The following is a 25159-nucleotide window of genomic DNA, read 5'->3' as shown; positions in this document are numbered from 1 at the left end:
CATTACAATCAAGTACCACCTAATGTGTGTGGTTGTTGTCATAGCAACACTGCAGAACATCCCGTGACATGATTAGTATATGACATGAACGTTACAACAAAGGTGGACGTTGAGAAAAGAATATACCTGCTGCTCGGTCTGTGGCTTTCAGTCAGAACAGACTACAGTGGCGTTTTTTGTGCCCATTTCCCTCGTTGCCAGGTTTCAAAAATGGTCTTTCAATTTTTTGTGAAAGAGACACTCTCGTGAGCCATCAAATAACACCACTGTCCAGCCAATCAGTGGCATGCAGTCTGACAATATGCTATCACATTTTAGTACCTGTTAAGTCTATTAGTGTCACAGTCCTGGGTCTGCGACCCAGTGTTTTGTGTTTTTGGTTTTATTCTGGGAACTGTGGTTTTCTGTCTTGTATTTCCTGTTTTACTTTAGAGCAGGGGTAGGGAACTCCAGGCCTTGAGAGTTTCTAGTTTCTAGTTTCATGTTTAGCTGACCCCAGTTTGGGGTTTTGGTAATTCTTACAGCTGCAATAAAGGCTCATTCTGAGTTTGAAACACTCTCTCCTGCATCATTGTCTCGTAAACCATGACAAATAGACTATTTTTTTCTGGACAATTTGAATTGTACTGGGCTGTCAACAATTTGAAAGAGATTTAAAGAGTTATAGCTTTACAATCATCAGATATCAATTGTAGAAAACAGCAGTTTAAGCCCCACAAATATTTTATTATGCATAAAACATCTTTATTTAAAGATCTTTATTTATTTAATTGTTTAATTTTATTTAATTTAACGTTCACATTCATTTCCATCACACCACAATTTTTTTAGATCAATGTTATTAGCATTATGTTATCCTCAATTGTTTATAAATATTCATTTTCATGATTTAAAAGATTGCATTTTTCAGTGGTTAAGCAGAATTCAATAAAAGGGCAAGATGTTACAATCCCTGACAATGCATTGCTTCAAGTGGAGAAAGTCTTGAGGGATGGCTACTATGAGGAAGGCAGCCTGGAAACTTTACTTTATACATCGTTGTGTGCCTCCACTTCACAGGGTGTTTCGGTCTTTTATCACAAGCTATTCTGCCATTTTTTTAGTTTCTTTTTACTTTCCTTGGTTAGGTTTAGGGATTCAAAATCTGATCTTGGTTATATTAAAATCATCAGTAGTGGACCTTGAATTTATTGGGTGTTTCAGCCATTATCACTACCCTCATCAAAGGACGCCCTGTCAGGGTTGATCAGGCCTTGGAGTGTGTCACTGATTAATGTTAAACTGTTTTTTCTCTTCTACTTTCTTCTTTTTTAATTTTCTACAATTTAATTTCTTCTATCAATTCACTGCAAAACGAAAAGTAATACTTAACTATTGAATATTTAAAGAGCCTCACTTCTTGTGTCTCTCAGTTAGCTGACTGCCTTAGGTGCCTAAGTGATGTCAGCCCTATTTAGCCATAGCCAGTGATTGGTCCGCTCAGCAGTGTTAGCTAATTCTCTTATAGCCTGCTGTTGTGCCCGTCCTCTGACTCCAGACTCTCTAAGCAGTTTTGCTGTTGTACTGGCAACAAAGCCCCTGCACCCCACTTCCACCAGGTGCACCTCGATCTTCCAGCCTCTGTCCTCTGCCTTAGATGCCAAATTGGCATACCGCAAACACGTCCTCAATTGCATCCTCCCACGGTACCGTCAGCTCAATGACATATGAAAGTTTTTGGGAGTTAGACCACAGGTCGCAGAGCTGACTGCCTTAGGTGCCCAAGTGATGTCAGTCCACTTGCATCTGCCAATCCCCGGCAACCTTCAGGAGGCTCAGGTCCAGGGTTGAAGGGCTCCTCTTGGTTCACGAAAGGTTGGGCGATCGTGGCTCAAGATTTGACAGTTCGTCTTGTAATCGGAAGGTCGCCGGTTCGAGCCCCGGCTCCAACAGTCTCGGTTGTTGCGTCCTTGGGCAAGACACTTCACCTGTTGCCTACTGGTGGTGGTCAGAGGGCCCGGTGACACCAGGGTCCAGCAGCCTCGCCTCTGTCAGTGCGCCCCAGGGCAGCTGTGGCTACTATGTAGCTTACCATCACCAGTGTGTGAATGACTGAATATAATATAAAGCGCTTTGGGGTCCTTAAGGACTAAGTAAAACGCTAACAAATACAGGCCATTTGATGGATTTCCTCTTGCACTCAGCTTTCTCAGCTAGACACCTGAAGACCTGGTTGTGTCTCCATCTGTATCTGCCTTGAGTAAGGCTTGTCCTGCAACCAACCAAGATGTGCTTGAGCGTTGCTGGGGACAAGATGGGCCTTTTCCAAACCACAGCTGCAGATTTATCGGGGAAGGCAGCACATCATATGTGGCTGGAATGATGAAACTTAGCCTATGAGCCTCCATTCCACAGATTTCACTCCATGGGAGTTTCCTCTTTTCAGCACTCTCCCAATTCATCCAGCAACCCTGCTTGGCCAGCGCTACAGCTATGGCATGCATGGCTGTTTCCTCCAATCGACGCACCACCTCCACCACAATTTTTTGACATTTGGCTATAGATGCCTGTTGCCAGAGAGGTGTTAATGCACCAAGACCAAATCCTCCTCTCCCCTATTGGATGTGACCCACTACGTGACATTGGTAAAGAGCAGATTTGGCCTCTAGGCACAGCTGTGGCTGGGGTCCACTTCCCCCCTGTTGCTAGGTTGGGAGCAGCACCACAACAATAGCTTTCAACTGTCTCACTGAGGTTTTTTTAATCTGTTTCTTACATGGCTCAATTGTGAGTTTTCCAATTCAATAAATCAACTGTTGATATTACTGCACAATATTGTGTTTTTCTTCATAAAGTTGTTCTTTGTTTTTCTTAAGCTTAAATTACATCTAACACAATGAAACCGACATTTTATGTCAGGAATTAACTCTGGAATTATCGAGCTGAGAATCAAAATGAAATTAGAATAAAACAACACTTCTCAAAGTTTGACATAATTAAGTTCAAAATGAAATAAACAAAGTCTTGCCTCTAAGCGTTTAAAGCAAGTTTAAATGAAATATAATTTGTCTCTGGGCACCATCATTAGAATAGAATAGAACTTTATTGTCATTGCACATGTCACAGGTACAGGGCAACAAAATGCAGTTAAAGAGAAGATAGGGCATCACATTTAAGTATCTATTCTACTCTTGCAGTTCACCAACAGTGTTTTCAATTTTTATCCTCACTACCACACTATAGGAATTAGTTGATTAGTTTACTTGTAGAACTATGTGAAATTAAAACAAAACAAACAAACAGAAAAGCAGAAGTCGCCACGGTATTTTTTGTATTACTTCTTCCACTCAGAACGTGTTATGCTTGCTGAGATCAAGTAAGCAAAACGTGTCAATCTAAGTGCGTTAAAGTCCTGACCATATTTTCGGTTTTGCCGTTTTGAATGGCACTGCAAGCATACAAAGCTCTGTAAAGAAAAGAAGAAAAGCAGTACAAATATGGGGCATGTCTGATGTCAGATACAAAGAAAAATTATTAAAGAGTCCAGTGGGAGCAAAAGGAGCGCAATTTTCCTTATTATGCGGAGTTTGGCGGAAACGTCTCACAATTTAAACTCCAGCGGCGGTCTTACGCATGGAAATGCAACCTGTCAAACTGGAAAACTTTTTGGTGTTTATGTTGTTTAAAGAAATGTCCTAAAAGCCACGCCCAAAACACAACTGTTTCCCTGTAAGTCTAACACGCCGACAGATGTGGGGGCTCCGTCGTTGGAAAGCGACAGCAGAAGAGTTGCGGACCCGCAGGTACGTAGGTCCACTTTTACGTATGGGAGATCGGGAAAAAGGAAGGTTTCCTGAATAAAGATACGCAAAGTAGATTACAGAGTATATTTGAAGAGATTGTCTGACTGAGCACAGTCCAAGCTGCAGTTAGGCGCAGAAACTTTAGTTTAAACCCCTCTTGTAGCTTGTAATCCGTCTTATCAAACTCCAGACGCTTCTGACTGCATGGGCACAATTATGAAAAGCGAAAATTGGCGTTTTGGCGTTTAAAATGACGTTGTTTCATTAAGGCTACATTTAGACGAATTTAGTAAGTTTCCAAAACAAATAATAACAATAATAATAATAATAATAATAATAATAATAATAATAATAATGATAAAGAAGAAGAAAAATAACTATAGCTATTAGGTTAAAACGCAAACTGCCAGCAAGACCTTCGGACGAGTACGCTGAGCACATAACTCAGGAGCAGGTTATGTTCAGACTTTCGGTTTAAAATCGACCAGAAGCGCCACGTTTGACTGATTTGTTTATTTACTATGTGTGGTAATAGCATGTTTTAAGCGCAGCACAGTAGCACATCCAGCGATAAAGTAATTAACTGGAATTAAAATATTTATTTTACCGGTCTGAGAATCCCAAGACTAACGGCAGCAATAATCTCTTGTCTTATTTCTATGAAGGGAAATACGTTTGTAAAATGTGGGAGCTTGCAGAATAAAAATAAGAAAGAAAGAAATGCGAACTTTTATTTTGAAACTTTTACTTTTAAACATATTTTACATGCTTGTGTGTTTGTTTTATTTTAATTTGCAGTTACTGAAAAAAATATTCACAAATGTCTAGGTTGATACTTTCACAAATATACTGAGAGCTGCAAACTTGTGATTTGAATATTAATAATTTTTATTTCCTTCATAAATCACAAATTCACACATTGACTTTTGACTTTGGCAACACTTCTTGCAAGGAAAGTTTTGCAAAACTCAAACTAATAGCTGCATTCATTAAGTGTTTTGTTGTCTTTTAAACGTGTCTCAGAAGTAGGCGACAAACAAAAAAAGCGTCACGTTTCATTAAAAGACCCATCAGACATCTGACTAATGGCATCAGACTAAAAGGTTTCAGCCAAAACTTGGTTAGACTAAAAGGTCTCAGACAAAAGAGCATCAGACTGGTAACGGCCTAGGAGAAAGCTTGGTAGTATTGAGGTAAGTATTCAGTGTATCCCATTTATTTATGTAGTAATACAAATATTCCAGAAATGGGTCTATTATGGTATGTTATAATGTACACGGTATGAAGTATGTTGTGAATATTCTATAACTATAAGTATGTACAGGCTGTAGTGAGTACAAGCTATGTACAGGATATAAATATGAAAAACTATACAGAATATGAAATAAATAACTTACAGAAATCTGAGATATACAGTTATACAGAAATGGGAACTATGCAAGTTGTAAACAGTTGTAGGGTTAAAAATCATTGAATGTACAGAATGATTATTTACACAGAGCTATACAGTAGTGCAGTTAAGATAAGTGAGATATAATTCCTACAGAGGCTATATAAAGTGCTAGTGGTTGTGAGTGGTGGTTCAGTCCATGTTATTATTGTGTGTTTGAGGGTACAGTTGTCCATTGTGGGTTTGTGTATGTTCAGTCCATGTGTTAACGTGGGTCAGATGTCAGGAGGCAGAGTTCAGGAGTCTGACAGTTGTGGGGAAGAAGCTGTTCCGGTACCTGGTGGTCTTAGTCCGGAGGCTCCTGTAGCGCCTCCCAGAGGGCAGGAGGGTGAAGAGTCCATGTGATGGGTGACTGGGGTCTCTGATGATTTTCCCAGCCCTTTTCAGACACCGCTTCCTGTAGATGTCTTTTATGGCAGGAAGTGGTGCTCCGGCGATGCGCTGGGCAGTTTTCACGACCCTCTGCAACGCCTTCCGGTCCGAGGCAGAGCAGTTCCCGTACCAGACTGTTATACAGTTGGTCAGGATGCTCTCGATGGTGCACGATAGAAGTTCACCAGGATGTCTGAGGACAGGTGGTTCTTCCTCAGAGTCCTCAAGAAGAAGAGGCGCTGGTGAGCCTTCTTGACCAGCTTGGAGCAGTTGGTCGTCCAGGTGAGATCCTCGGAGATGTGGACTCCCAGGAACTTGAAGCTGCTCACACGCTCCACAGCCGTCCCCTTAATGTGGATGGGTGGATGTGGGTCAGCATTCCTCCTGTAGTCCACGATGAGCTCCTTGGTCTTCTCGGTGTTAAGCAGCAGGTTGTTTCTGTCGCACCACTCAGCCAGACGATCCACCTCCTCCCTGTAGGCGGCCTCATCGTTGTCACTGATGAGGCCAATCACCGTGGTGTCATCTGCAAACTTAATGATGGTGTTGGAACCATCAGCAGGTCTGCAGTCGTGGGTGAAGAGGGAGTAGAGGAAAGGGCTCATCACACAGCCTTGTGGTACACCGGTGTTCATTGTGATGGTAGATGAGCAGTGGTTATCCAGCCGGACATGTTGGGGGCGGTTGGTCAGGAAGTCCAGTAACCATTTGCAGATGAGGGAACTGATGCCCAGGTCTGTCAGTTTCCTGATGAGTTGTGAGGGGTGGATTGTATTGAACGCTGAACTGAAGTCTATAAACAGCATTCTGGCGTAGGTGTTGTTGTTGTCCAGGTGTGAGAGGACAGAGTGCAGTGCGATGGAGACTGCATCCTCTGTGCTCCTGTTCTGGCGGTATGCGAATTGGTGGGGGTCCAGGGTGGGGGGAGACAGGATTTGAAGTGTGCTAGGACCAGCTGCTCTAAGCACTTAGTGATGATGGGGGTGAGTGCTACTGGGCGGTAGTCATTGAGGCAAGATGGGTTGGAGTTTTTGGGTATCGGGACGATGATTATATGATTATATGATTATATGATTATCTAACCATACCATGGTCCATTGTCTGTGATATAAAACAGAAATAATTGCACGTTGGAGTATTTACTGAAGCTCTGTATTTGAAACTTCAATTTTACTGCTGTAATTTTTAAATTTAATTTAGTAATAAAAGAAATGTAATATTGGACATATCATATTTTCATTACACAAGTGAGATGACACTAGTCACATGAGCATTAGCTGTTATTTTCTAGCTATTATTATAATGTTTTTACAGTCCGTTGGTCGCTCAGCCTCAGATACTTAACATACATAAGATTAAAAATTTCTCCTTCATTTCTGTCAAAAAATGCAGTGTTAAGCAACTCGAGCAATTCAATTCAATTTTCAATACAATTTTATACATAGCGCCGAATCAAAACAACAGTGGCCTCAAACGCTTTATATTGTAAGGTAGACCCCTTCTATAATCAAAGAACAGCGTGCCGTAGGCTAAACCAGTCGCTTTTAACAGCCTCGAAATTCCGGCCTTTGCCGTCTTCGAAGGACCTGACCTACGTCGATCGCAAAGGACAAGTCTTTTGAGGGATGCAGACCCTGAATTGGCACACACTTTGATGCCCTTTTAATGACATTAATGATGTATTTAGATTTGGGCTGAGAACTGACAACAGTATCACCTGCAGGAAGATTCTCTCTGAGGCACTTTTATTTTGAGACCGTATGGTCTGATGCCTTTTAGTCAGAATTCTGAATTTTTCAATGAAAGCGATGCTTTTTTTGTCGATGTTTTGATGTCTGAGGCCTTTAAATCTGATGTCTCACAATTTTTTTCTCCATACCATCTGTTCTGTGCCCACCTTACTAGTGAATTAGGTGGAGCACTCTGAATTAAATCAGGATATAAAGCATTATCTTTCTCTTGCTTTATTGAACACTGTCGATCTGACAACTAGCCGCTTAATGAGGCTTTCTCCGGGGCAACAGCATCCGGTTCCAATGTCATCACATTAAGACATTATCCACATATCAGTACATGATATCCCCCTTTTCCTCTTTAGCCTTAATAACTTTGTTTTCTTTTTTCTCTCTTTTTTTAACACTGAACATTGTTTTCTTGTCTTACTTTGTGACAATTATTTTTTCTGCCTCACCACACCTGTACCTTTCCTTTCCCTAATATATACATATATACATACATATATGAATATGTCTGTGAAGGTTCTCAGTCATCCAGGTCATCGTAGTCAAAGGAGCTTGCAAAGAAAAGCGGCTGGACTTCTTTCGGATGAGAGGTGAAATGTCTTCAAGCAGCTTGAAGACGTTTCACCTCTCATCCGAGAAGCTTCTTCAGTTCTAAGGTCAAATGGTGGAGAGTCCCAGATTTAAGTCCTAGTGGGAGTATCACCCCAAAGAGGGACAAATACATATATGAACTTGAAACTTGTACATTTTATATTACCTCTACACATTAACATATTATGGTTTATTTAACCACAAAATCATGAAACCTCTCAGGTATCTTTTTAACCCTCTGTGATCTACTTGGTCTCTCTGGCCGCTGGGGGCCCTCTTGTGGTTTTGGCGTGAAGGTGTCAATCTTTGTGTTTGTTTCACTTTCCTCCCTTTCATTGTGTCTTGCTCGTGTTGTCCTTCTCTGGTCTCATTTGTCTTGTATTTCTTCACATGTGTAGTATTCCGGTGATAGCGAGCTCCTGTTGGCAATTCAACAATGACTTGGTTTCCAGTTCTGCTTACAATTTTGTGTGGCGTTGTGTTGAATGGTGTTGTAAACTTGTCCACTTTGTCTTGTTGACCCAGCACTGTCTCCCATGTCAACTTTTGAATACTCAGCTCCCCTTCATTCATCAGCAGAAATCTTTGATTTTGATTTGATCTTCCTCTGTCACGCAAATCCAACTCAGTTGATTTTGACTCACAGGTGTTCGGTAACTTTCCTCTCATTTTGCAGTCGAACAGGAGTTCTGCTGGACTTTTGCCTTTGATTGGATGTTCAATGCTGCGATAATCTGTCACATGTTTCCTCAGCTCTCGTTTCCAGTCAAGGCTGTCAGCTTGTGTGATCCTGATTCTTTTCATCATTGATGCATTTTGACGTTCCACTTCTCCCTTTGCTTGAGCCAATTTTGGTGTGGTTCTTATATGTTTGATTCCATTAGTTTCGCAGTATTCTCTGAAAAACTCAGATTTGAACGGTGGGCTGTTATCAGATTTAATGGTAACTGGTAGCCCATGTCTACTGAATATATAGAGTCAATGACTTTTTCAGCAGTTTTAGATGTCATTACATCATACTCATAGGGCGTGATCGTGGCTCAAGAGTTGGCAGTTCGTCTTATAATTGGAAGGTTGCCGGTTTGAGCCCCAGCTCCGATAGTCTCGGTCGTTGTGTCCTTGGGCAAGACACTTCACCCGTTGCCTACCGGTGGTGGCCAGAGGGCCTGGTGGCGCCATTGTCCAGCAGCCTCGCCTCTGTCAGTGAGCCCCAGGGCGGCTGTGGCTATAATGTAGCTTGCCATCACCAGTGTGTGAATGTGTGTGTGAATGGGTGGATGACTGAATGTGTAAAACGCTTTGGGGTCCTTAGGGACCAAGTAAAGTGCTATATAAATACAGGCCATTTATCATAGTACTTAGTACATCTTTCTATTCGTGCACAAGCTCTAGATCTTTGGCTGTATATGATCTCTATATGTGTTCTGTGATGAGGTCAAACTTCCTGACATACACATATGGATGTAGTCTCTCACATGCTCATACCAGTGCTAGGGCTTCTCTTTACATTTGAGAATATATTTGCTCACAGTCTATTAAACTCCGACTTACGTAACACACTGGTACCTCTTCTCCGTTCTGTATTTGTATTAGCACTGCGCCCAAGCCTACAGGGCTTGCATCTGCTATGACCTTGGTTGGGGCTTCTTTGTCAAAATAGGCTACTGTACCTGCTCTGGCTAACTTCAATTCAATTTTAATTCAATTTTGTTTATATAGCGCCAAATCACAACAAAAGTCGCCTCAAGGCGCTTCATAGATACAGAGAAAAACCCAACAATCATATGACCCCTTTTGAGCAAGCACTTTGGTGACAGTGGGAAAGAAAAACTCCCTTTTAACAGGAAGAAACCTCCGGCAGAACCAGGCTCAGGGAGGGGCGGCCATCTGCTGCGACCAGTTGGGGTGAGAGAAGCAAGACAGGATGAAAGACATGCTGTGGAAGAGAGACAGAGGTTAAATGTGATTCAGAGGAGAGGTCTATTAACACATGTTGAGTGAGAAAGGTGACTGAAAAGGAAATATTCAATGCATCATGGGAATCCCCCAGCAGCCTATGTCTATTGCAGCATAACTAAGGGAGGATTTAGGGTCACCTGGTCCAGCCCTAACTATATGCTTTAGCAAAAAGGAAAGTTTTAAGCCTAATCTTAAAAGTAGAGATAGTGTCTGTCTCCCGAATCCAAACTGGAATCTGGTTCCACAGAAGAGGGGCCTGAAGGGTCTCCTTCCCATTCTACTCTTAAATACTCTAGGAACAACAAGTAGGCCTGCAGTGCGAGAGCGAAGTGCTCTAATAGGGTGATATGGTACTACAAGGTCATTAAGATAAGATGGGGCCTGATTATTTAAGACCTTGTATGTGAGGAGCAGGATTTTGAATTCAATTCTAGATTTAACAGGAAGCCAATGAGGGAGAAATATGCTCTCTCTATCTAGTCCCTGTCAGTACTCTTACTGCAGCATTTTAGACTAATTGAAGGCTTTTCAGGGAGTTTTTAGAACATCCTGATAATAATGAATTACAGTAGTCTTACTTAGAAGTAATAAATGCATGAACTAGTTTCACAGCGTCACTCTGAGACACTTAAAGTTCATGTTTTAAAAACATGTTTAGTGTTTTTCTGTCAGTACAGAACATAATGTCATGTGGTTGGTTTTGGGCTATTAGACTTATATTAGTTATGTTAGCTAACTAGACATCTCGGTTTGGCGTAGGCGTCACTCATAGGGATCATTTCGCGTAGAAGAAGATTGATATGATCTACAAGTTGATAACAACCCTTGTGATACTGGTTATCTACAATTAGGGTTTTAAATGTTGTCAAGCTAGTTAATGCAAACAAGGCCAAACCAAAACCAAAGGCAGGGCTGACGATACTCTGGAAACACAAAGTATGTTTCTGTCAGGTAAAAATGTATTTGTTATGTGCACCTCAATACCAGATGCAACCTATAATTTCCTTCGGGATTAATAAAGTATTTCTGATTCTGATTCTGAATTCATTATTTCCATAAGGTTCGTTTCACTTGCACTGCAACTTCAGTTACTCAACTCCAAGCGCTGTAATTTTATCTGCTGAAACAAGTAGTTCTTATACTTACGAGCCTGCTGGAATTAATTACACCAGCCTGGTTCCTTAATAAAAATTTGACATGTTCCAGTCCTTTTGATAAAACTGTAGCTTGTGCTTAGCTTGATGTCACAGAAACACATAGGTACAAGTCCAGTTAGAGGGCTGTTTTTATTTCAAAATTTAAAAATATTTCAAAATCATTGCAAATGCTTTTAATCAGTATAATTTACTTTGTTATCTGAAGACAATGTTGACATGTATATGCATTTGTATGATCTAGAGAGCAACTTTTTTCTGTTAGTGAGGTCTTTTGTCAAGTATGACATACTAGCAGGTAGAAGCACCTACTTGTTGAAAATGAGAAATCTGCACATTTATTATCTGAAGCAGTTAGAGTGGAGTGTGTGATATAACAAAAAAACTTAACCAGTGTAAAATGAAAACGAGCTAAACTGGAACACGGGTTATTTTCAGGAATCTCTCAGTTAACAAACACACAGATGTAGAGAGACCTGCTGCCCTCTTGGAGATTTTAATAAAGCTGCAAGAATCCTTTAGGATTATTAAGAACCTATTTTTAGGTTTTTTTCTCTTCTTTGCGGTTCACAGGGCCTTAAGTGAAATATTTATTTTCACTTTTATACTGTGATCTCTGATTCATTCTCAAAAAGAACTCCCCGTCTTTTCTCCCACTCTAACTCTAGAGTTACAGTGGTAATCTATACTAACTAAAGTTAATTGTTTACACGTAAGGCATTTACACAACTGGCACATAATTAATTGTTAATTTCGTGTCCCTTTTTCGCGTTCAGTGTGTAATAGCCTTTAGCCTTGAGTGGCTAGCTGTAAACAGTTAGCCACTCTGGGCTAACAGTAAACACAAGATGCAGGGTTTACGCTTAGCTTAACTGTGTTGTAATGTAGTGTCACTTCTGTCAGTTACCACAAATGTTGAGTCATGTCACAAAGTTTCCTGTGCCCTCGCAGACTAACCTCACCTCATTTACTTAGCCTGGCAGGGCAAAGGACACTGTCTCAGCTGAACTCTGGACACACACATACACATACACTGATATGCACACACTGATCCCCCTCCCTTTCCAAACGCCTTCGATGCTTGTGCCCTACCGGGGAAGATGGCAGTCGACTGGACCAGCGCAGACATGCTGCAGGACCGGATGCACTGTCTACACCGGCTCTCTCTTACCCTTTACCCGCCCCTGTTGCTTGTCTTGTGTTTCTATGGTGTATTGATAGTCATGTGCTTTTTGTGCTGAGGTGTTTTTTCTGTTATCAAACTGTTCTCCCACTAGGAGCTCAGTCTGAGTGGAGTTTTTTTTCTCCTCCTCTTACCTCATCCTATGTATTTTCGTTGTTTTTTTCCTATCAGCCTACCTTTCTGACATGTCTCCTCAATGTGATGTTTTTGTAAAGTTGGTCAGAAGGTTCCTTTGTAAGTGCGCATGCGCCATTAGCGTGCTGCCGCTATAACCCTAATTTCCTTTGGGATTAATAAAGTATACTGATTCTGATTCTGATTCCACACAGATAACCAGCACAAAGAGGAACATTTGCTGCTTGGCTACAATATTTTGTAAAGGACGCAGAAGGATTTCTTTTCTCATCATGAACACATCAAACATCACTGACGTGACAACAGAAGACCGGGTTTATGCTGGGATCTTTAGCTTAATTATGGTGATAGGTCTGCCTCTCAATGCGATCTCACTGTGGATTCTTCTTCGCCGGCACAGCCTCAAATCACCCAACGCTGTTTTCATGGTTAACCTGGCACTCTCAGACCTGCTGTTGGTCTTCACTTTGCCCATGAGGATCCACTTTCACGCCACAGGGGAATGGACTCTGCCCAGTGGGGTGTGCCTCATCATCACAATGTTCTTTCGCACCAACATCCGCTCCAGCTCCTCCTTCATCACCTTCATAAGCGTGGACCGAATGCTGGCTGTGGTTTATCCTATGAGGTCTCGCAATCTTCGAACCTCGTGCAATGCCTGGAAGGCTTCTGTACTCGTCTGGGTGATTTTGCTGGTGATGAACATCCTAGAGAGTGTGGACTTTCTAAAGCAGTTGAATAACCACACTCGCCCTACTTGTTTTGAGTCTTACGAATCTGTAAAATGTCCTTTGGAAGGAATCCGATTAAGAGTTATTCAGTTTATGATTGTAATATTGGTCACAATGCTGTTAGTCAATATTGTGTGCACCAGTATGGTGTTTAGGACTCTACACGGACATCTCAGTGGTGACTCTCCAAAAATCAACAACAAGATGAATGTAATGCTGATTTTTGCCATAAACTTGATTTTATATGCTATATTCTTACCTGTGCCTATAACTATGGCTATGGATTGTGCCCATGTCAAGCCATTGATATGCCTTACTGTTTTAAACTGCTGTCTGGATCCTCTGTTGTATTACTTCTCTTTTGATGCTTTCTGGAAGAAAAAAGAAGATGTTGTGTAAATGTAAATAAATGGGGATACTGTCTGTGTCACACACTGCTCAGGCCTTTTACTTCAGCTGTGTGTGTGTTATTTTATAAATAAATGTAATATATTTTGTTTTTAAAATCAAGCTGTAGACTTGTTTTTTTTTAAGCTCACTGCCAGTTGTTTATTGAGAGATGCACTTGCCACCACAAACATATGATTTTATAGAATATGAGGCATTACCAAAAATTAAACACCATATGAAGCAGTTCAAATGAGGTCAACTCTAAACATCAGCAGCAGCAGTAATACTGATCAATATAACAGCATTCATATGATCAATATGGGGAACAGCTTTTCTGCAGTAAAAGTACTGCTGATGATTTATGTAGAATTTAGTGTAAAACACTTTCATGTCTAGTCAGGTATTTTCATATTGAATTTTTAAAAATTCCCCAACTACTTGCCGTTGTAAGCTTAATGTAAATATCTATGTTGTCATAATCCTGAGTCCGTGACTCGGTGATTTTGTGTTTGGTGTATTTATTGTTATTATTTTCATTATTATTTGGAGGGTGTTTTGTGATGGTTTGTGTTTTGGGTTTTAGATACTGGGTTTCTGGGTTTGTGCTCCCTCTGTTGGTCCCTGGTGTTAGTGTTCCCCTGTCTTGTCAGGTTAATCAGGTCCAGCTGTGTATTTATAGTGTGTGTTTGCCTCTGTTCCTCGTCGCGTTGTCTGTGTTCATCCTCTGTGTTACCCTGCGTACTCTGCATTTCTCCGTGAATCCCCTGCTGTCCTCCCTTCATGTTCAGGTTTTCTACTCTTTGGTTTAGTTTCTCCCAGTTTAGTTCATCCTTAGTTCTGTTTTGCCATCCCCACTTTATGTTCGGTGTTCTTAATAAATCACCCTCACATCTGAATAAGTGCTGCATTTGAGTCCTCCTTCCACACATCACACGGCTGCTGCACCAGTCGTGACAGTACGACGCGACCACAAGATGGACCCAGCAGCACTTAATCCATCTAAGGAGCTATGGGAGAATCTCATCGATGCCTTACAAGAGCTCATCGACCTGTGGCTGGAAAGCTCGGATGACAAGTCCCATCACGCTATAGAGAGGCGGCTACAACGTCTGGTGACCGGTCTCCCATGGCTTCTGGGCTCGCTATATCCGTGGGAGCAGGAATTTCTCCTTTTGGATCTTGGACTTCATCCCCCGTCTGCATTCACTTTCGAGCAGCCAGATGCGGTGAGTGAGCGGGATACTTTGGCTTCCCCAGATTCCGGGACTTTGTTTTCGGGGGCTATTCAGAGCGGGATGAGAGATAGTATGTGTAGCTTACCTACCTTTGTGGTAACGGACCCTTCCCAAGTGGGGGTCTATAAACCTTCTGTTAAACCAAAAGACTGTCTCTGCCGCTCCAGCCGAGCCTGGACTTTATTGCCACTCTCCAGCTCAGTTTTGTGTTCAGCCGTTAGCTCCCCAGTCAGTAGCACAGCCATTAGCCTCCGCAGGAGCACTATTAACTGTTCAGCCACCATTTCGGTCAGCCACTCAGCTACCATCACCACTAGCATCACTACAACCCATATTTCTGTCCATGGCTCAGTCAGCAGCTCAGTTAATGGCTGAGTCACAATCTTCACTCGCCCCTCTACAGGAAGCTATGCCCATACACCCCTTAAAGGACTGTTTTTCCGCCGCTGTTTCTGAGCAGGGAGACAAACTGTTTCACAATGGACCTGTTCCTCAAAAGCTGGCAACATTAGAGACTACTACTCACTCCAGGGCTTCCCCAGAGGCTGGGTTACAACCCTCAGCTTACTCTGGACCCCTGGAGGCCAAGATGCCAGCTAGGGACTGCACCCGGCTGTCACTGCCTGAGCAGAGTCAGTGCTCTGCGCAACTGCAGCCTTCCTCATGTGTGCCAGAGGCCCATGTGCCTACTGGTTTTGTTTCACATTCACCAGAGGCCCACGAGCCTGCTGGTTTTGTTTTGTGTGTGCCAGGGGCGCCCATGCCTACTGGTTTTGAGCCTGTTTTTGCTGGGGGGACCAAGGAGCCCATCCAGCCTTCGCCATCATCAGCAGCTTCCGCTGAGGGGTCTCAGGAACCTCTTCAGCCTGTTGCTTTCGCTGGGGGGACCGAGGAACCCATCCAGCTTTCACCATCGCCTGCAGTGCCACCACCTGCAGCGCCTTCGTCTCCAGCTTCCACGCCGCCGCCTGCAGTGCCTTCGTCTCCGGCTTCCACACCGCCGCCTGCAGCGACATTCTCGTCTGGTCCAGTTTCAGAGCCTTCAGCCTCACCTGGTCCAGCTTCAGCCTCAGCTTCGCCTTCGCCCAGTCCAGCGCCGGCATCGGCGTCATCCACGCCTGGTCCAGCGCCGGCATCGGCGTCATCCAAGCCTGGTCCAGCGTCGGCATCGGTGTCATCCATGCCTGGTCCACCGTCGGCATCGGCGTCATCCACGCCTGGTCCAGCCTCCGTGTCTGCATCCTTGTCTGGTCCAGCCTCCGTGTCTGCATCCTCGCCTGCAGCAGAGGCTTCATCATCCTCATCATCACCTGCTGCATCAGCTTTGGCTTCGCCCGGCCTCTGCTTCAGCTCTGGCTTCGCCTGGCCCGGCCTCTGCTTCAGCTCCAACCCCGCCTGGTTCAGCTTCAGCAGCAGCTTCTGCCTCATCCTTCTCCTCATCCTTGCCTGGTTCTGCTGCTGGCATGCCGCCATCCGGTCCACGTCTAGCACCACCTCATCATCACTGGCCGTTTTCTAGGCCGCTGGCTGGTCGTCATCGCCGTTGTGGACGCCCTCCTGAACGAGGTCGCCGCCGCCACTGCCTTCCGCATGGACGGCCTCCTGAACTGTTTGCGCGCCGCCACGGCCTTCTTCGTGGCCGGCCTCCTGAACTGTCCCATCCTGGCCTTCTGTGCTATTGGCCCCCAGGCCGGCCACCTGAACTATGTTTCGGACTCCCAGTCCCCTGTGTGTTTTGTTAACGTTTTGTTTGGGACTCTGGGGCCTCCATTTTTTTCCTGGTCCAGTCCCTCTGTCCTGGACCCCCTACCGCCCACCCGGGTCTGGTGGTGTTTTTCTGTGGCTGTCGGGAGCCAGCCCTTGGGGGGTACTGTCATGATCCTGAGTCCGTGACTTGGTGATTTTGTGTTTGGTGTATTTATTGTTATTATTTTCATTATTATTTGTGGGCTGTTTTGTGATGGTTTGTGTTTTGTGTTTTAGATACTGGGTTTCTGCGTTTCTGCTCCCTCTGTTGGTCCCTGGTGTTAGTGTTCCCCTGTCTCGTCAGGTTAATGAGGTCCAGCTGTGTCTTTCACCTGTGTGTGTGATTTTTCCCAGTGTCCCTCTGTGTATTTATAGTGTGTGTTTGCCTCTGTTCCTCGTCGCGTCGTCTGTGTTCATCCTCTGTGTTACCCTGCGTACTCTGCATTTCTCCGTGAATCCCCTGCGTGCTCTCCCTGCTGTCCTCCCTTCATGTTCAGGTTTGCTACTCTTTGATTTAGTTTCTCCCAGTTTAGTTCATCCTTAGTTGTGTTTTGCCATCATCACTTTATGTTCAGTATTCTTAATAAATCACCCTCACATCTGAATAAGTGCTGCATTTGAGTCCTCCTTCCACACATCACACGGCTGCTGCCCCAATTGTGACAGACATGGTAGCTACAGAAGTTTTTACAACTCTTCATTATGTGTGTGTGTTCACATGTGTATATGTGGCCCTATAGTAGCTCCACTTGAGAAGCAAAACAAAAAAGTTAAGTGCTGTAGTGCTGGAGGGTTGGCAGCAGAGTTTCATAATTTCATTGCGTCTGTAATGTCATGAAAAGTAAGCTTCACCAACCACAAAAGCTGAGTTTCCTCTTACATTTTTGACTAGCTGCTGCGTCACACACTAACCTTGCCTCACTTCACACAGATAAACAGAAAAAGAAAGAACGTTTACTGTAATACTTCATAAAGGATAGAGAAATATCTTATTTTCCATCATGCACACACCAAACATCACCACAGAAGACCGGATATATGGCTTCATTATGGTGATAGGTCTCGCCTCTCAAAGTGGCTCACTGGATTCGTCTTCGCTGTCACGTCTCAAATCACCCAATGTCGTTTTCATGGTCAACCTGGTCATCTCAGCCTGCTGCTCATCCTCACTTTGCACATGAGGGTCCCCTTTCACGCCACAGGCACTGTGTGTGTGGTCAAATGAATGGCAGCAGCCTCATGGCCCTCTGCTCACTTCTATGGCTGCAAATAATGTGTCAGCATTATGTTTTGGGCATTATCAGGAAAGATCTGTGTGAGCAGAGCAATTGGTGGAAAGTTAACATTAGGTATTCACATATTCTGACAGTTTTGTTAGTTTGTAAAACAATAATTGTACAGATCTACATAATGCTGCTTTGTAAATATAGACCATCTAGTATCCGCTTAGTACAAATAAGGGGAATTTTCAACCACACATTGGGCATAAAGTGGTAAATGGGTGATTGCTGGCAGATAAAGAGCCCGCTTCTGGCAGTCGTCCAGTACTGTGCTATGCGTTTCCCATGTGGCTGACTGATATCTTATTTGGAAAGTTAAATGGGCAACATTTAGTTACTGTAATAGCTTATTTTTTTTTCTGTATTGACACATTATCATTTGCTAATTCAGTGATAAACTATACCTTTTACTCTACGCATAAAAATAAGACATGGTTAACTGGTAGAGCCCTATGAGGTATGTTTACTATATCATACCAACCATGTATTTATTTAATTTAAAGCAAAGCGGTAACACTTTGTTCACAGGCAGAACATTCCATTTATAGTAGTGTTTTTTCTGTATTTTAACAGTTGTGGTTAGACAGGTTTTTAGTCCTGTCCTCTTTTTCTTTGGTTTTGCACTTAAAGTTTTGCATGAATTCTGATAAAACTTTGTAGGTGTGTGGAGTGGGATTATATTAACGCTTAATTAAAATTTGGCTTACATCCACCAAGGTCTTCAAGGTCAACTTTAATGATTTAGTGGGTGAAGAAAGCCTTATAACTTAAACTATGGTTCTTACAAGTATGGTGTGTATGGTCAGCAAATAGAAAGCATTGCATAAAGATTTAAAATATCATGTCACATCTGATCCCTGACGTCTCCTTCAAGGTCCAGAGACTGATCTGAAGTGATAGCAATGCTACTGTAAACTGTAGTATAATATTATAGAATCAGCTCAAGTCATTCATGTCCTGTTATACACGTTACCCATTAGCCACTGCTACAAAGTCTTTGTGTAATCAAAGTCAATTCAATTCAAATTCACAATTCATTAAAAAGCAACTGTATTTGTCCCTAAGGGGCAATTAAAAAGACAATTAAATATCTGTCCTGCTACCCTTATCTGATTTTTGCTATACTATGAACCTATTAAAGTATTTTAAAAAGAAAAGAACAAAGAGAACAAGATGGATATATGTAGAATACAGCACTGTTCCCTTATAGGGTGAGCTGGAAGGAGACAAACTGTCTGTCTGTGCTGTCTGGGTACCTCGGCTTTGTCCCACAGTCCAAAGGCATGCTTGTGAAGTTAACTGATTATTCTAAATTGGCTGTAGATGTGAATGTGAGCATGAATACTTCTGTCTCACTGCATTTGTATTGTGATAGACTGGTGACCTGTCCCTCCTCTCACCCACTGACAGCTGAGATAGACTCAAGCCCAAATTAGAAAAGATGGAACTGGATGGATGGGTTTACAAGCATACACGGGAACACTGGTGTACTGCCTGATGGTTTTCCATAAGACCAGAGATCAACAACCTACGGCTCTTTCGCCCCTGAGCTATGGCTCTTACCTGGCTTGCAGATTTGGGTAAAAAAAAATATTAAAAAAGTAAAATTAAATAACATTTGAAATGTTACAGGTATAGTCTCCCCTTTAGGAAAGTAACCTGATGGGTAATGTATTCTGTGCCAGAGGCTGAAGTGGAAGACAGGCACATGCGCGCCAGCGACTGAGTGAAGTGCAATGAAGTTTACGGAGATTGGGAAAAAGAAACCTATGCTTATAGTACTAGCTAGTGCAACCAGAGGGGCATGTAAAGGACCCATTTCTAAGTGAAATGTTAGTAGGCTATACCAGACCAGGAAGCTATAGCAGCTACGAGATGAACTCTGACTCACACAGGCACTTGAACGCAGAAGCTGGCAGTGTTAAATTTACCTCAAAACCTACGTGGGCATACCGACGTGATCTGTGCGTATCAGGTGATTCGTCCACACGTATGTAAGGTTTTGTGAGCGAGCGAGAGAGCTGTTTCGTGTAGTCTTATACGTTTGTACGCACAAAAAGGCTTTTGATAGTCAAAATGATCGGATTCTTGAAGCTGATCTTAATAAATTAATTATTTACTCAGGTTTGGATGTACGCGTTTGTAAAATAGTTTTACGTGTGGTCAGATATTTCTGTGTGGATTGAAGCACGCGCGTGAGTCCTCTAAAGTTACACACGCATCATTGAATACGTTTGTAAAGCTTAGTTTACGCTTTTGAGACATATTTCTCTCCATATTTCGGAGGCCTGCATATCTTGAGATCCGCATAGCAATGCGAGCAGGTTTTCTCAAACATAAACTACAGGAAGTCCAAACACCTTCTTGCAGCCCTGATATGGAAATCAAACAAAACAAAGTGAGAACACTATTATTTAATATGCTGTCATTTTCAATCACAAAATATCTATAATACCTTTTGCAAATATCTGTATATGTTCGACCCTGACCTCAAGCTGTTTTATTGTTGCCTGTTGAGAAGAGGACAGTACACTGAAATAGACTGAAGTCATAATTTCATGCAAAAAGCTTTCATGATTACTCTTTTTATTTTAAAATTATTACTCCACTGCTACATTTTATTTATTTGAAAGTGGGCTGTTTGTTATTTGATGAATTTTCCATAAGGTGTGAACTCAAATAGACCTGTGGGTGGAGAGGCTAAAATGTGTTTTTTTGATGTTAAAGGTTGCCGTCCCCTACATTAGACATAGCCATATTGCGTTAACAATTTGTTTAAAAGTCCTACAATGTCACATCCAAAAAGTTGGGACACTGTCCCAAATGTCAATAAGACATGTAAAATATTTACAGTGAGAAAGTTGGAATCTGATTGCAGCAATATATCTTAGGAGACAGAGGCACCAAAAGCTAGAAAACAGAAATAATGAGAGCAATATTTTGCAGCTTATTGGGTTAATAGGCAACAGATCAGTAACATGAGTTGGTATAAAAGCAGCATCTTAGAGAGGCAATAGTTTCTGTGTAGTAAAGAGAGCCGCATGATAAAAGTGGCTCTGCCATCCAAGATCACAATAACGTCAAAGCACAAATGTAGAGGAAGAGCTTATGAGATGAGCTTGAGTTTCCTGTAGTGAGACTAGTTACAGTCACAAACTAGTCACGCCTCACTCACAAAGAAAAACCACACAAAGAGGAACCTTTGCCACTCTGCTTCAGTTCTTTAAAAAGGACATTCAGACATTTCTTTTCTCATCATGAACACATCAAACAGCACCACAGAAGATGACCGGGTTTATGCTGGGATCTTTGGCTGCATTATGGTGATAGGTCTGCCACTCAACGCAGTCTCACTGTGGATTCTTCTTCGCCGCCACAGCCTCAAATCACCCAACGCTGTCTTCATGGTGAACCTGGCACTCTCAGACCTGCTAGCCATCATCTCTTTGCCCATGAGGATCTACCATCATGCAACAGGCACCCCACTGGGAATTTTCACATGCCTCTTCAGCCTAATAATCTTTCGCAAAAACCTCCGCTCCAGCGCCTCCTTCATCACCTTCATAAGCGTGGACCGACTGCTGGCTGTGGTTTATCCTCTGAGGTCTCGCCATCTTCGGACCTCGTGCAATGCCTGGAAAGGAGCAGCACTCGTCTGGGGGGTTTTCCTGGTGGTAAATATCCCAGAGGGCATAGGATTTGTAAAACACGTACAGAACCACACAGAACACAATTGTTTTCAATCTCATTATTATAAAAGTATAACACGATCAGCAATTATTTACCTTCAGATTGTGTTACTGGTCACAATGCTAGCAGTCAACATTGTGTGCACCGTTATGGTTTCTTGGACTCTACACAAACATCTCAGTGACTCTGCAAAGGTCAGAAACAAGGTGAACGTAATGCTGATTTTTGCCATCAACTTGCTTATATTCTGCACATGTTTTCTGCCCATGCCACTACATGCAGTTACAAAAAGCAAAGGAAAAATAGCTCCACTGGCATGTCTGACTGTTTTGAGCTGCTGTCTGGATCCACTGATGTATTATTTTTCTTTTGACTCCTTCTGGAAGCAAAAAGAGGACGTGGGAAGAGAACTATAGATTAGTGACCTGCTAGAGTTGCTATCAGATGTCCCACGATACATGCCTGTTTTTTTGTTTTTAACAAAGTAGCTCGTTTGTGCACAAGATTCTTAAGTAGTTCAACCACATGCAAAGTTTTCAGCAGTTAACCATCAATATTCATTTCTTCAGCAACATTTGCGTGAAAGCCAGAGACTGAAACAGCAAAAGCAAAGGCTTGGGTTAGTGGCTTCATATTTTATTTTCACTGCAACATGAAAGCCTCAGCCACAGAAAGTATGGAAAAAGGCAGCAAATCACATAATTGATTAAATCTACTTTATATTTGTTCACTTCACAACCAGTGTTGCCAACTTAGCGACTTTGTCGCTATATTTAGCGAGTTTTCAGACCCCTTGTTGAGAGTAAAAGAGATACGCGCTTTCACGCGCAGCACCCGCTGCTGTAGCGACTTTTTTTTTTTTAGAAAAAAAGTCGCTACAGCAGCGGGTGCTGTAACGCAGTCAGTTCTTCTTTTACTCTTTTACTCTTATGCTGTTTTGTGGATCACAAGGTTTAAAACTACTTATAAACACACACACACAAAGTAACTCCACCAGAGTGCCTATTTCGGGTCACTTGCCGGTCCAGGCCCGGGTAAAGGAGCAGGGTTGGAATTGTGACATTAAAAAAAAAAACAATAATTGCTAAAAGAAATTTAATTTGTAGTTCTAAATAAACTCTAAATGCATTTAGGACGTTTTTTACTCACTTTATGTCTCTTCCACGATGTTATTTCTCTCTCCAACAACATAGATTACAATTAGATTAGCATGACCAATTATGCAAATTAGGCGATGACGTCATTTAGCGACTTTTAGGACAACCAATAGCGATTTTCCTTACTGAGGAGTTGGCAACACTGTTCACAACTGAGGAAGCAGCTTGTCTAAATCAGTTAGAAAGCTTCTGGAAGTCACCGCTTGTTGAACTAAATACTGTCAGGACATGAAACAAACCACCTTTTAACAAACAGATAAGAAAAACAGTAATGTTGGGCTAATATATGTCAAAGTGTATAAAGATTTTAAATAAAACAAATATTTGTTGTTTACAAAGATGCTTTTTTGTTTTGTTTGTTTTCTTTTGTGTAACAGCAAAATGTACATTACTTAACTGTCCTGTAGCTGATGCGGTGTTTCCTGGAGGAAAAGATTATAAAAGGATGAAGAATTCTTTTTCTACAGTTAAAGCTGAAGATTCATAAAACTTCCAGAAATACCAGTAAAGTTCACCAATGTTTGACTGGTGTTTACTATAGATTCTGCATTATCCACTTTTCTGTGATGTGACCATGCACAGAGTGGTCAGTAGAAGAAGGTTTAACTCAGCTGACATAGCTGCAGATGAAGATGAAGATGCAGATACATGGTACTGGACTGTGAGCACGGGGCCCACTAAAGGATGTTGGAACCTTGTGCCACCTTCACAAAGCCTTTTCCTGACAGTTTGATAACTAACATGCACAGGAATAGCCTGCTGGAGGTCATTCTGTGGGAGTCTGGCAGCTCCTCCTAGTAGAAATGAGCAGACACTGATCTTGCCCTTTAGGGTGAGGCCTTTCTATGGCCCTGTCCAACTCTCTTTGTGCAACCTGCCATCTCCTGGTATCTCCTCCATATACTCAAGACTGAGCTCGGAGACACAGCAAACCTTCTTGCATGGATGTGCCATCCTGGAGGAGTTGGACTACCTGTGCAACCAGAATTGGCTGTAAGCATCTGGGCTACCAGCAGTGACAAGGACAGTAGCTAAAAACCAAACAAAAGGAAAATCAGTCAGGAGGGAAAGTAGAGAAATGGTCTGTGGACACTGTGGCTCTCCAGTGCACCTGTTGCCACTTTTATTTATCATCACCATATGTGATGATAGCGCACAAGCGCCACATATTTAAATGTTTTCCAGAAAAAGACTCCAAACGAGGAACATTCACTGTGTCCAGTCTAATCATTTATCATCACGCTGCCACATTTAAGAAATTGTTTCCTGTTCTTCTGTTTAGTTTTAGCACAGGTTATCTACTGTAATAACATGTCTTTACCTGTTTATTCAAACGGATCATCTCTGTTCAAAACTTGCACTTATTAAAGGTAACTGAAAACAAACCATCTGGCATCCATCATTGTAAATTCACATGAGCCTAGGCCCTGTAATGTTTCATACTTTTTATTTATTTCATGTAAAATTAGGCTTTCTTTTTTTTTTACACAGTCCATATCTCATTTTTATGTGTACAGCTGAACAGTGACGAAAAATATCTTATTTGAGTATAAGATGGGGAAAATCCCTAAATTACACAATACTTAAAATAACAAAACTCTAAAAATTTAATTGACTTGTTATTTGTTTTATTTTCAATGTTCTTGAAAGTTAAAAAAAAAGTGAGGGAAGGAAATAAGGCAAGCTGACTGCAGATTAGTGAACTTCAGTTTGGAAGCCATTTATGTGTGAACTTTATCATGGTCCTGCCTGCAATGGAGTCACAGTGGTTACAATAGCCTAGATTAAAGACGCAACTCAAAAATAATACTGTCATTTCCTCTATTTCTAAACCATCATGATCTGAGGCTGCAGATTGTGTGAGACCAATCAGTGAGGACCAGAATGAAGACCACACAGGAGAAATTGGTAAAAGAAAACAAGACGTTTATTTTGTATTTTGGCTGACACAATAAACAAGACAAACCTAAATGCAACAGGGAAGATGAAATGGGAAAATACTTTATAGAAGCAGGGGTGATTTTAGCTCATCTTTGGGGGTGCTTCATCACCCCCCAAAATAAATCAAAGCACCCCCAAAGATTTCTTACTTTTTTTTGAAAATATTTGCTGTTTGTGGGACACACTACTAAAAATATAAAAAGCATACAGTACTTAATTGAGATGGAACATTTTAACAACAAAAGTATAGATAACCCCTCCCCCCTCCCAAAATGGTTTGTTCCAGCTCGGCTCTCCCCTGCTCTGGCTCTAGCACCTTTGCTGCCAGAGCGATAGTGGCTGAGCGGAGGTGGGAGTGCGTGGCTTAAAACAGGACATGTTAGCTGCATTTAACTTTCAGTTACTCTTTATATAGTTTGGTAGGAGTCAGGCCATGTTTCTTTTTAGCTGAAAAACATTATAACAGGTAACCTGCAGTGTTGAAAACTTGTTTTCCGACGATGTTTGCTAGTGATGGTGAGATGAAGCCTCATGATGAACTGAAGCTTCCCATCCAACTGGTCGACTCATGGTTCGAAGCATTGTGATGATTCATTTGCTCTACTGCGCCATCAAGTGGAC

The 25159-nt window shown here is 42.2% G+C and overlaps 3 protein-coding genes across 3 annotated transcripts; all 3 read left to right on the top strand.

Annotated features, from left to right (window-relative positions):
* Positions 1-3465: 3465 nt before the first annotated feature.
* LOC102312417 (lysophosphatidic acid receptor 6) lies at positions 3466-13605 on the top strand. The gene is made up of 2 exons (XM_005926594.2): positions 3466-3782; positions 12563-13605. The coding sequence occupies exon 2, from the start codon at positions 12641-12643 to the stop codon at positions 13496-13498; it is 858 nt and encodes a 285-aa protein (XP_005926656.1). The 5' UTR covers positions 3466-3782; positions 12563-12640; the 3' UTR covers positions 13499-13605.
* Positions 13606-14081: 476 nt separating this feature from the next.
* LOC121814867 (uncharacterized protein KIAA0754-like) lies at positions 14082-16617 on the top strand. The gene is made up of 3 exons (XM_042222768.1): positions 14082-15918; positions 16008-16122; positions 16213-16617. The coding sequence occupies exons 1-3, from the start codon at positions 15068-15070 to the stop codon at positions 16615-16617; spliced, it is 1371 nt and encodes a 456-aa protein (XP_042078702.1). The 5' UTR covers positions 14082-15067.
* Positions 16289-22319, top strand: LOC102312726 (lysophosphatidic acid receptor 6-like). Its single transcript, XM_042222756.1, has one exon. The coding sequence runs from the start codon at positions 21008-21010 to the stop codon at positions 21854-21856; it is 849 nt and encodes a 282-aa protein (XP_042078690.1). The 5' UTR covers positions 16289-21007; the 3' UTR covers positions 21857-22319.
* The last annotated feature ends 2840 nt before the right edge of the window (positions 22320-25159 follow it).

Source organism: Haplochromis burtoni, unplaced genomic scaffold (genome assembly GCF_018398535.1).
Source record: "Haplochromis burtoni strain Fernald_Lab_line unplaced genomic scaffold, NCSU_Asbu1 Contig_94, whole genome shotgun sequence".
In the NCBI taxonomy this organism is placed as follows: domain Eukaryota; kingdom Metazoa; phylum Chordata; class Actinopteri; order Cichliformes; family Cichlidae; genus Haplochromis; species Haplochromis burtoni.
This window is presented reverse-complemented; position numbering and strand designations above follow the sequence as displayed.